The 13,100-nt window shown below is 40.7% G+C and overlaps 1 protein-coding gene across 1 annotated transcript in view; it reads left to right on the forward strand.

The window, feature by feature from the left end:
• The window catches only part of GCLC (glutamate-cysteine ligase catalytic subunit), a 66,829-nt gene that overhangs the window by 43,810 nt on the left and 9,919 nt on the right, over positions 1–13,100 (forward strand). The window contains exons 7-12 of the mRNA XM_038762233.1: positions 6,100–6,174; positions 6,843–6,959; positions 8,191–8,329; positions 9,993–10,105; positions 11,601–11,693; positions 12,024–12,128. Of these exons, the coding sequence (XP_038618161.1) occupies positions 6,100–6,174; positions 6,843–6,959; positions 8,191–8,329; positions 9,993–10,105; positions 11,601–11,693; positions 12,024–12,128 (642 nt within the window). The remainder of the gene's footprint in view (positions 1–6,099; positions 6,175–6,842; positions 6,960–8,190; positions 8,330–9,992; positions 10,106–11,600; positions 11,694–12,023; positions 12,129–13,100) is intronic.

A 13,100-nucleotide genomic window follows, 5' to 3' on the forward strand; every position in this document is an offset into this window, starting at 1 on the left:
GGCAGGCAATGCACATCTTTTAAACATCTCTGAGTTCCGTAGCACTGTATTAAGTCACTGGGATGACTAACTGTAAAGCAACATTTCATTTCTCTCCCTCCCTCCCCACCTGAACATCCCCAAGAAAGGGACTTCCACTTAAAAACAATCATCTTTTTTTCTTTCCTCTTATTCAGTGTGATTAAACACAAACTGAGCAGACAAAAGTCCTGCAGATATGTCAGTTTATCATTTGTCATTGTTGACCTCTGCTCATCTCTGTAAGGAGATCTGTTAGTGAGTAATCCATTAACAGGCTTCAGACAATTTAAGACTTATTCAGAAAAAGTAACCTTCTCAAACATATAAACCTGTACATAAACACATAGACCTGTATAAATTTTGTGTCTTAGAAAAACAGTAAATTATAGAGAAACAGTAATTATATTGCTCATTGTACAATGAATTATGTTTTAAAATTTGTTTAACAATACATGGTTATGGATCTGAATGGTTTTTCTGTTTAATATTTTAGGGCATTTAGGAATAGCAAACTGGGGAAAAAATTATTTATTCTCATTTAAAAGAAACCTAAATACATTTGCCCCAAAGGCTGTTGATAAAAACATTTATAATCAACTTCCTTTCAGTTAAATTTATATCCATGAACTAAAATGCCACATTTTCAGCAACTTGACCCCATAGTTCACCTAGTTCAATTAAGAAAATGATTACTGTTATTTAAAAGAAAAGTCTGGTGTGAAGTGAGATGCTTGTAGCCCATGTTCATGGTCTAACTAGAACTAAGTGGCTGTCCTTCCAACTTTTAAAATTAGTGAAGCATAACTGCAAAACAGAATATTTTGGCCACACTCCAATTCCGTCCTAATTTCAACTTGGAAGAGCTGGTAAATCAGGCTTAGAAATCAATTCATGTACAGTTCAAGTTATCTTATGGTGAGGTCTTAAATAATTTTCTTTCTAGGGAAGTAGTCTAGCTTTTTAAAGTTTTTTGTTGTTATTTTCTAGGTGGTTATTTGGGAGTTTTACTTTTTAAATGAATTTTGCTCAGAAAACTTGGTTATTTTCCTTGGCCTTGACTTTTCCATCCATGTTTTTCAATAACCATGTCTGTCTCCTTGCCTGTTAAAAATGTCCTTTTAAAAATATCTGCAGTGCCAAAACTGCTCGGACCTTTTAAAGTGCAGAGGATTTTTTTTTTCTTCCCCCCTTCCCTTGCCTTCTTGGCTGATGGCATTCCAGTGCTGTTCTAGAATGCCCTGGATTAATGATCCCTAAACTGGCTCTGAGGGAAGGGGTCCATTTGTTCTTATGTAAGAGAAAAGGTAAATGGTAAGTTACCAAGGTTGAAACCCCTCCAGATCTTTTCCCGACTGGATGTTCTCAGAATTAGAATGTTGAATAAAACAGTTTCTCTTCACTAATTATTCAGTGGCATGCTTACTGGTAAAACTGTTCAAAATATTTTAGGCCATCTAAGACCACACATTTCCCACCTCCCACCCCCCCAAAAAATCCATTTTGTGGAAATACTAAATGGAGAACACAGGTAACTATACCTCATAATAATAATGATGCTATTTATTAAGCAATGAGCTTGTATCAAGAAAATCTCAGATCAGATGCAGTCCCTATCCTACAGAAGGCTCACCGCCTAGGAGAGAGGGAGTATATATTTTATCCCCATTTGCGTATGAGAAAACTGAAGTACAGAAAAGTTAGGTGACTTGCCCAAGATCACACATTAGGCAGGTGGTGGAATCAGGGCTAGAATCTGCATCTCCTGAGTTCAAATCCATGCTCTTCCACTAGAGTCTACTGCCTCTCAGATCTGCCTCCTAAGATCTTCAGTTTGGAATCACTTCCTAAAATTATGAATTGCTTTTTAAAGGGTCCTTTATCCATCAAGTCAAATTACCCTTTAGTTTTTACACAAAATCTCACCTCCCTTTTCATTGTTCTTCCTAGGGATATGTAAATATCCAACTTGCTGGTTGGTTTTTCCTCTTTACCTTGCTGTGAACATCCTTATTTACTGTTTAAAGGTGGTTCTTGCCATGTCTCATCAGCACCATCTACCTACTAGCCACTCTCACATCCTGGTAGGCCATGCATATGTCTGGTCAACAGAGGAAAGGGGAACTGGGAAGAAAGTCCTTGAACTAGGTCATGCAGAGGAGATATACCACTTATTGTCAGATTGTAGTTCCTGGGGATATTGAGTAGTGGGTTTTAGAAGGCAGGGTATACTGTAGTGCAGCTCCGGAGAATAACGTTGATTCTTAGTAGATATGAAAGCTGGGTTCACTGAGATGCAGTTGACACTTGGTTCCCAATTATGTGGATACTAGGAAGGATATGAAATCTTTGTAGCCTGATTCTCCTGCTTGTCATCAGTGGGCAGGGAACTCATTATCAAACTGGAGCTGGTAACTCATCCCTGGGAAGTTTTCTCGGGATCCACAGGAAGTCATTCATTCATTCATTCAGTCATATTTATTGAGCGCTTACTGTGTGCAGAGCACTGTACTAAGCGCTTGGGAAGTACAAGTTGGCAACATATAGAGACGGTCCCTACCCAACAACAGGCTCACAGTCTAGAAGTGGGAGACAGACAACAAAACAAAACATATTAACAAAATAAAATAAATAGAATAGTAAATACATACAAGTAAAATAGAGTAAGTCTGTACAAACATATGCAGGTGCTGTGGGGAGGGGAAGGAGGTAGGGTGGGATGGGGAGGGGGAGAGGAAGGAGGGGGCTCAGTCTGGGAAGGCCATTTGGAGGAGGTGAACTCTCAGTAGGGATTTGAAGGGAGGAAGAGAGCTAGCTTGGCGGAGGGGCAGAGGGAGGGCATTCCAGGCCCGGGGGATGATGTGGGCCGGGGGTCAACGGGGGGACAGGTGAGAACGAGGCACAATGAGGAGGTTAGCAGCAGAGGAGCGGAGGGTGCGGGCTGGGCTGTAGAAGGAAAGAAGGGAGGTGAGGTAGGAGGGGACTAGGTGATGGACAGCCTTGAAGCCAAGAGTGAGGAGTTTTTGCCTGATGCTTAGGTTGACTGGTAGCCACTGGAGATTTTTGAGGAGGGGAGTAACATGCCCAGAGCTTTTCTGCACAAAGATGATCCTGGCAGCAGCGTGAAGTATAAACTGAAGTGAGGAGAGACATGAGGATGGGAGATCAGAGAGGAGGCTGATACAGTAATCCAGTCAGGATAGGATGAGAGATTGAACCAGCAAGGTAGTGGTTTGGATGGAGAGGAAAGGGCCGAGATGAAGCCGGCAGGTTTTGGGGACGGATTGGATGTGAGGGGTAATGGAGAGAGCAGAGTCGAGGATGACACCAAGGTTGCGGTCTTGTGAGACGGGAAGGATGGTAGTGCCGTCTACAGTGATGGGAAAGTCAGGGAGAGGGCAGTGTTTGGGAGGGACGATAAGGAGTTCAGTCTTGGACATATTGAGTTTTAGGTGGTGGGCAGACATCCAGATGGAGATGTGTTGAAGGCAGGAGGAAACACAAGCCTGAAGGGAGGAAGAGAGAGCAGGGGCAGAGATGTAGATTTGGGTTTCATCAGCGTAGAGATGATAGTTGAAGCCGTGGGAGTGATTGAGTTCACCAAGGTAGTGAGTGTAGATAGAGAACAGAAGGGAACCAAGAACCGACCCATGAGGAACCCCTACAGTAAGGGGATGGGAGGGGGAGGAGGAGCCCGCTCCCCTCCCACCTCCACACAAACATAGATTATAATAATAATAATTGTAGTGTCTGTTAAGCACTTATTATGTGCTTCTCATTATGGGCAGGGAATGTGTCTGCTAATTTTCCTGTATTGTACTCTCCCAAGTGCTTAGAACAGTGTTCTGCACATAGTAAGTGCTCAATAATTACCATTAATTAGTGTGCCAAGCACTGTACTAAGCTCTGGGGGAGAGACACGATAATCAGGTCCTACATAGGGCTCACAGCCTAAGTAGGAGGGGGAACAGTTATTGAATCCCCATTTTGCAGATAAGGGAACTGAGGTACAGAAAAGTTATGACTTGCCCAAGGTCATACAGCAAGCAAGGGGTGGAAATGGGATTATAACCCAGTCCCATGCTCTTTCCATTAGGCCACGCTCCTTCACACTGATTATGTGGCCAGGATGGTGTAAATTCCTCTGAGGAGGCTCACTTTTTGACCCTGGCTGTCGGTTGACCCTGTGTTCTAAGTGGTTGGGTTTCTTTCGGGTCTTGGCCTATCCTCGTTGTAGATTAATACTCATTCATTCATTCATTCAATCGTATTTATTGAGCACTTACTGTGTGCAGAACACTGTACTAAGCACTTGGGAAGTACAAGTTGGCAAGATATAGAGATGGTCCCTACCCAACAGCGGGCTCACAGTCTAGAATGGGGAGACAGACAACAAAACAAAACATATTAACAAAATAAATAGAATAAATATGTACAAACATATATACATATATACAGGTGCTGTGGGGAGGCGAAGGAGGTAAGGCGGAGGGGATGGGGAGGAGGGGGAGAAGAAGGAGGGGGGGAATGACTGACTACCAATGACTCCGAGGTTTTTTTTTTTTAGGGAAATAAAAAACATCTTTGATCAAACCCTATCAATTTATCCACCTGGCCTAAATAATTGCTGTGCTAGTGAATACAAGTATGGCATTTAATCCCTAGACTAATGATAAAGTTCTTAAACTAGTTAATTGTACACTACTTAGGTTTTCAAGTCTCAGAGTAAACTTGACTTTGGAAAGGAAAACTTATTTTGAGCAGTCAATCTCAAATTATAGGACAATGATAGATTGATCAGGTATTAATCATTTGGGTTTGAAAGTTAAACACTGAGTCAGGTTATATGAAAGCAGAACACAAGAAATGTGGAGGGAGGTGCAATGATTTTAGGATGGTATCTTCCCTTATTTAACTCTAGGATCCGATGAGGGTTTTTTTTTGTTGTTGGTTGTGTATGGTATGTGCCAGGCACTGTACTAAGTGCTGGAGAAGATACAAGCTAATCAGGTTAGTAGCAGTCCATTTCATACATGAGGGTCACCTTTTTCATCCCCATTTTACAGATGAGGTATAGTTCCAGAAAAGTGAAATAACTTGCCCAAGGTCACACAGCAGACAAGTAGCAGAGACAAAATTAGAACTCAGGTCCTTCTGATTTCCAGGCCTGCATTCTACCCACTAGGCGATTAACGTCACTCTTTGGAGTAAAAGTAATATATTTGACACTTAGTTGAAAAACGCAGTATCAAGTGAAATTCCCAAGCTGATTGTATTTGGTGAATTGTTAGAATCTAGAAGAGAGCTGAAAAATTTTGTTTGAATGATGAAAGAAAAGTAAACTTAATTTAAAGGTAATGTCCTGATTTTGTAAAGCCAAGATTTCTTTGTGTTTAAATCATTTCGTTTGGATTGAGAGTGACTTTTGGGGAAGGAGGTATGCTATAAAAAAATTCTGTTCCTTTCTAAATATCTTTAGACATGAAGGGCCAGTTCTTTACGCTTTAGGAATTCTTGTAACTTTTTTTGATGTGGAGTTTTGGTGGGGTATTTTGCGGGGAGAGTGTTTATTTTTAAAGGTCTAATTTAATTTTCAGAACAAAGAATGTGCTTTTGACTCCATCATGATTGTTTCTCCCTGACAGTGTTCATTTTAAACATCTCCAAATTTCTCTCAAAAATTAAATTTTCCATTGCAACCTCAACTAGCGGGAGCGAGATGGTCCTAAAACCTGCTGACTTTGAACAAGTGAAATTCATCTTTCTGAGCCACTGAATTTAGATTAAAAGACTTGCCTCTCATTAATGCCTGAAGTGTGTGTTTTAAAATAGATGCTGTTTGTGAAAACCTGTTCTAGCATTAGCAACTTAAAACTTTTTAAGTTGGATTGCACCTTGTTTTTGTTACCACAAATATCATCAGTCAATTATATTTGAGTATTTACTGCTCTGCACTACGTTTGAGAGAGAAGGGGTATAACAGATTTGGTAGACATTTAGCCTGCCCACAAGAAGCATATAGGCACATTTTGTCTTCCGAGTCTGAGAAGATAGTTGACAACTCTGCTGCTTCTTTAACAGGTGACATTCCAGGCTTGCAGCATATCGGAAGCCCGATACCTTTATGATCAACTAGCTACTATCTGTCCAATTGTAGTAAGTAGAAAACTTTCTTTGAATCTATCAATTGTATTTGAGTGCTTACTGTGTGCAGAGCACTTGACTAAACTCTTGGGAGAGAAAAATGTGTCGGAGTTGGTAAGCACGTTCCCTGCCCACGAGGAGCTTTCAGTCTAGAGAGGAGCTTACTTTGAACAGGTAGTTTCACATCTGAAGATCTATCCTTCTGCCACGTAAACCTGGCAAAAGCCTCAGTTGAAAATTGGCTGGATAGCTTACAATTTAGTTCAAATTAAAATGTTTCTATTATTTATGTATCCCCCCAACAGTTAACTGTATTATAACCAAACTAACATACCTGTTTTGTTGCTTGAGTTGATGGCTAGTGATTAATGTTACAGTACCTGGTGCAACCATCAGCTTTTTTCTGAGACCTTACTACACTGCTTTTATTGGAATGATACAATGTTTGTTGTAAAAGTTTGTAATAGTTGATTGGATAAAGAGAACCATTATAAGAACATGTAAAAGAAAAATTACACTAAGCTTACCAAGTGAAAGAATCAACAACTTGAAGTGGGGTAATTTAACTAAGTTCCAGAAGAGTTGGTCTTGCCTAACGTAATTTGCCTGTTTATTTTTTTTTAAGCACGTAAGGTATTTTGACATAATATCTGTAGAAGCTAATTTTTATTTGTTTCTAGATGGCTTTAAGTGCTGCATCTCCTTTCTACAGAGGCTATGTTTCAGATATTGACTGTCGCTGGGGAGTAATATCAGCATCTGTAGACGATAGAACACGGGAAGAGAGAGGATTGGAGGTGTGAATCCTTTTACTTTAATAGCCTTTTTTAATTAAACAGGTAAAATGAGAATCACAATGTTTTAAGATATATTTTCAAGAGTCTTGCATTTTACATATTGAATATCAGTTGAAAGAAACCACACCTTGATAAAGGCTGTCAACTTTTTTTTCCCCATTGTTCTTTGCAACTTTCTAAGTTCATAAGGGGTGTTTGTGGTTGCCCGTGAGAGAAAAATACAGAAATAGAAAAACAGAAAATAGCAAAGGAAAACACTCTTTTGAAAACTTTACCCCATATAAAAACATTATTGGGTGGGGACCATCTCTCTGTGTTGCCGACTTGTACTTAGTACAAGTGCTTAGTACAGTGCTCTGCACGTAGTAAACGCTCAATAAATACAATTGAATGAATGAATATAAAACTGCGTATTTTAAACTCCTCTTTTACAAATATCCATGTTCCGTATTCTGGAAGTCTGTGGTAATTGTAATTACCGTCAAGCATTTAGAAAATTGTTTCACGCTGAAGATAAATTGCTCTATACTTTTAATAATAATGATAATAATAATTGTGGTATTAATTAAGCACTTACTATGTGTCAGGCACTGTACTAAGCCTTGGGGTGGATACACGCTAATCAGGTTGGACACAGTCCCTGTCCCACAAGGGGTTCACAGTCTCAAACCCCATTTTACAGATGACGAAACTGAGGCCCAGAGAAATGAAGTGACGTGCCCAAGGCCACTTAGCAGACAAGTGGCAGAACCAGGATTAGGACCCATGACCTTCTGACTCACGGGCCCGTGCTCTAGCCACTATGCCATGATCATTAACACAGTCACATTCTGTAGCCAATATAGAAGATTATGGGTGGTGTTTGTGTGTATAAACTGCAAATTCCAGTATAAAATGAGTTAAACTCATTTGTCTTAGACTGTGCGCACCATCTAGTTTTGGGGATGTAGCCAGATAAAATGGGGATGCAATGATGTAGCCCACCAGTCCTCTACTACTAGGACTGCATTGAAACCATCCCAGAGAAATAGTTGGGTTCCTTTCTCTTGACGATATCCAGAAAGACAGATAACGCAGTCTCCTGCTTGTCTACTGTCAGTATGATCTCCCTTTCTTTTTAAGTTGACCTCTAAGTGATAGCTTTATTTAAAGTGTTCAGACTTTTTGGAATGGCATTTTTTAAAGATTTTTTAATGCATGAGGCATTTTTAACATATGTGTTCAATTTTAGCCTCTGAAGAACAACATATATAGGATCAGTAAATCACGCTATGATTCAATAGACAGTTACTTATCTAAATGTGGAGAAAAATACAATGACATTGATCTGACAATTGATAAAGAAATTTATGAACAGCTATTGAAAGAAGGTGAGTGCTATACCGTATCCTCAGATTCACTGCTAGAATTGTGGTTCTTGTCATTTCTATTTTAGTGTGAGTCCTACTTTAACCTTTCTTGGGAATTTTCGTCATCCCCATCCAGGTAGAGGGTTTTTTTTTCATTCATTCAGTCGTATTTATTGAACTTTTACTGTGTGCAGAGCACTGAACTAAGTGCTTGGGATATTACAATACAACAGTAAACAGACACGATCCCTGCCCACAATAAGCTTACAGTGTAGAGGTGGGGAGACAGACATTAATATAAATAAATACATTTCAGATATAAACATAAGCACTGTGAGGCTGGGAGGGGGCAAGTCAGGGTGACGCAGAAGGGAGTGGGAGAAGAGGAAGGAGGGGCTTAGTCTGGAAGGCCCCTTAGAGGAGGATAAGGCTTTGAAGTGGGAGAGAGTAATTGTCTGTCAGATTTGAGGAGGGAGGGCATTCCAGACCAGAGGCAGGACATGGGCAAGGGGTGAGTGGCAAGATAGAAGAGATCAAGGCACAGTGAGAAGATTAGCATTAGAGGAGCAAAGTGTGCAGGCTCGGATGTAGTAGGAGCTAGGTGAGGTACGAGGGGGCAAGGTGATTGAGTGCTTTGAAGCCAGTGGAGAGGAGCTTTTGTTTGAGAGGATGTGGATGGGCAACCACAGGAGTTTTTTGAGGAGTGGGGAAGCATGTCCTGAATATTTTGGTTAAAAAAAAAAAAGGTCTAGGCGGCAGAGTGAAGTGGGGAGAAACAGGAGGCTGATGCGGTAATCCAGGTGGGGTAGGATGAGTGATTGTATTAACGTGGTACCAGTTTGGATGGAGAGGGAAGGGTGGATTTTAGTGATGTTGTGAAGGTGGGACCAACGGGACTTAGTGATGGATTGAATACGTGGGTTGAATGAGAGAGAGGAGTTAAGGACAGTGCCAAGGTTATGGGTGAAACAGGAAAGATGGTGATGCCATCTACGGTGATGGGGAAAGTCATGGGGAGGACTGGTTTTGGTGAGAAGATAAGGAATTCTGTTTTGGACATATTCAACTTGAGGTAATGGGAGGACATCCAAGTAGAGATGCTTTGAAGGCAGGAGAGAGATCAGAGCTGGAGGTGTAGATTGGGGTATCATCCTCAGAGAGGTGGTGGTTGAAGCCATGGGAACAAATGAGTTCTCCAAGGGAGTGGGTCTAGATGGAGAATAGAAAGGGACTGAACTTGAACTGAACATTGAGGGACCCCACATTTGGGGGGTGAGAGACAGAGTAGGAGCCCGCTAAGGAGACTGAGAAGGAGAGAGTTGTCTGACTTAGTGCTGCAGGTAGACTCATAGTGGATAAACCCGTACCAGGAGACTGAAAATTTTGATTTGGCTTTTAAGCCAAAGAAACTGACTTCTAAAAGTGCTTAGGCAGGTCTGTGTTTAAATCATCCATTCTATAGATTTGTAGTGAGTCATGGTGCCCCTCGGTCAGTAGAAATAAAAACCAAGACGGAAAGAAGGCATTCCAGAACCAAGTAGTCATTGCCTGAAAGAAATCTCTCTGATCACTTTGGAGTTCAACAGGCCAGCTCCTCATCCAGACTCTGCTCTTTCCTTGGGCCGTGCTCTCTGTCTAGGCTCACAAAATTGCCTTGTTTACCTGTGGATCCTTTTACTTTTAGGTATTGATCATCTCTTGGCACAACACATCGCACATCTCTTTATTCGAGATCCTCTGACTCTTTTTGAGGAGAAAATACACCTAGATGATGCAAACGAATCTGACCATTTTGAGGTATCATCCTTCGGTCTAAACACAATGACTTCGTGAAAAGCTGAGCGGGGAACAAGTAGTTTTCATCGTATTCGTAGGAGGGACATTTCGCATCTCAGTATTTGTGAATATCTGGGTCTACGATAAGGTACTGAGAATTGAGGAAAAATTAGAATAGCTTTAAAGGGTCCTGAGAGGGGATTTATAGTACACTGTGCCTAAATTTTCTCAAATAGACTATGGTAACTTCTACCTCCATGTGTGGTAATTGTTAGGGAAGCAGCATGGCCTAGTGGAAAGAGCACAGTCCTGGGAGTCAGAGGACCCGGGTTCTAATCCCAGATCTGCCACTTTAGGCAAGTCACTTAACTTCTCTGTGCCTCAGTTCCCTCATCTGCAAAGTGGGGATTCAAAATGTGTTCTCCTTCCTGGTTAGATTGTGAGCCATATGTGGGATCTGATGATCTTGGATCTTCCCCAGCGTTTCATACAGTGTTTGCCACATAGTCAGCACTTAACAAATTCCATTCTTAAGTATTATTTATTATTATCTCAATTAATGGTATTTATTGAGCACTTGTGCACATAGCTACCAAGCACTTGGAGGAGTACAGTACATTTAAGACCCCATCTCTGCCTACAATCTAGAGGGAAAGACAGACATTCAACTAAATTATAGGGAAAGAGCAGAATACAAGAATATGCATATGTTTTGTGGGGCTGAGGATGGGCTGAATACCAAATTATAGTGCCTTGATTGTACCCCATTGCAAATTGAAACTCATTCTGACAGTGAGTTACAGTCTGGAAAGATATTGTCGCCCTTTTCATCTCGACTAAGCGTGTGTTCACCGATAATGAAAATTACATACCAGTAAGTCACACTAGAACCATTTTTGTGTTTGGGAGACGGGTAACAAACTACTTTTTACACTTAATAATAATGATGGCATTTATTAAGCACTTACTATGTGCAAAGCACTGTTCTAAGCGCTGAGGAGGTTACAAGGTGATCAGGTTGTCCTACTGGGGGCTCACGGTCTTAGTCCCCATTTTACAGATGAGGTAACTGAGGCCCAGAGAAGTTAAGTGATTTACCCAAAGTCACACAGTTGACAAGTGGTGGAGCCAGGATTTGAACCCGTGACCTCCGACTCCATAGCCCGTGCTCTTTCCACTGAACCACGCTGCTTCTCTAATCATGGATATGCCCAATCAATCAATGGTATTTGAGTGCTTACTGTGTGCAAAGCACTGTACTTAGCACTTGGGAGAGTACAATACAACACAGTTGGAAGACACGTTCCCTGACCATAACAAGCTTACGGTCTAGAGGGCAACAACAAAATCTGCTTCTCAGGTATACTTGAATGTTGAACCGTCCTGAACCGTGGTTGACTTTGGAATTGAGGATCTAGTCAGACTCTGGTCAGCCTACTTGGAGGATATTTCATTTATTTTTTGGCGCACTTGTTTAACTTGGATGTCATTAACCTTCAAATATTGAATCTTCTAGAATATTCAGTCGACAAACTGGCAGACTATGAGATTCAAGCCCCCTCCTCCAAATTCAGATATTGGCTGGAGAGTAGAATTCCGACCCATGGAGGTAAGAAGGTTAATTAGCGTGTCTGTAGGAGTTAATAAATGAAGAAGGAACAGGTTTCTTTCTCTCCTACAAACAAGAGGTCTTTGTCAATATGTGGAAGTAAAGCTATCTATTAAAATACTTCTGTAGATTAGAAGAATATGCTCTCTGGTTTGTGGGAAATAATTGGGTGCCATTAACCAATGATGTTGATTAAAAACAAGTTTTAAAAACTGATACTATTTTGGATTAGAAGAAACTTAACTCCTTATTAATCAATCCTCACAAAAAAGTGATTTGGTTAATTTTCAAGATCTAGTATTTTAAAATTGTAAATCCATTGCTGTCTAGGTTCAGCTAACAGATTTCGAGAACTCTGCTTATGTGGTGTTTGTAGTGCTGCTAACCAGAGTGATCCTTTCATACAAGTTAGATTTTCTCATCCCTTTGTCAAAGGTAAGCGTGACGTTATGTTTGTTCTGATTCTGTTTTCAAATAGCACAAGATTCAGTGACTCGATGTTAAAACTGTATTTCCACTTCTAGTTAGAGAGTGATTTTCATTAAGAAGTTGCTTGTTTTTCCCTTAAACAATATCCATCTTAAGCTTCTGGTGGAGTAGCTGATGTTTTGCTTGTGGAGAATATTCTGCGGAAAAAATAACAGATGATGATGGAGCCTGTCATTACGAATGAGCCTCAGTCCTGCCTTGAGATTTCAGAACCGAGAACCTGTACTGAGGAATTGTCATGTTAGTGGTCTGTGTTTTCATGCTCTGTCAGTCAGTCATATTTATTGAATGCTTACTGTGTGCAGAGCACTGTACTAAGTGCTTGGGAGAGTAAAATATAACAATACAGCAGGCACATGCCCTGCCCGCAACAAGGGGGAGATAGACACCAATATAAATAAATCGATTACAGATACATACATAAATGTTGTGGGGTTGGGAATGAATAAATGGAGCAAGATAGGGTGAAGACAAGGAAAAGAGGGTATAATCAAGGAAGGCCTCTTGGAAGACATCCATCACATTCCCACCAGGGCAGAGGACACAATGAGCGTGTGGGTGGATAGAGGTGCATCCCATTATAAAGGGAATGCTAGAATTTTATGAACAAAAACCATTTAGGTATTATTATTAAAAGCATAATTTGTCTTTCCGTTGAGCTGAATCAGATCACAGAACATTGTGGGAACGATGCCCTTTCCTTCCTCTCCCCCTCGTCCTCCTCTCCATCCCCCCATCTTACCTCCTTCCCTTCCCCACTGCACCTGTATATATGTTTGTACATATTTATTACTCTATTTATTTATTTTACTTGTACATATGTATTCTATTTATTTTATTTTGTTAGTATGCTTGGTTTTGTTCTCTGTCTCCCCCTTTTAGACTGTGAGCCCACTGTTGGGTAGGGACTGTCTCTAT

This window comes from Tachyglossus aculeatus, chromosome 1, assembly GCF_015852505.1.
Source record: "Tachyglossus aculeatus isolate mTacAcu1 chromosome 1, mTacAcu1.pri, whole genome shotgun sequence".
Classification (NCBI taxonomy): Eukaryota; Metazoa; Chordata; class Mammalia; order Monotremata; family Tachyglossidae; genus Tachyglossus; species Tachyglossus aculeatus.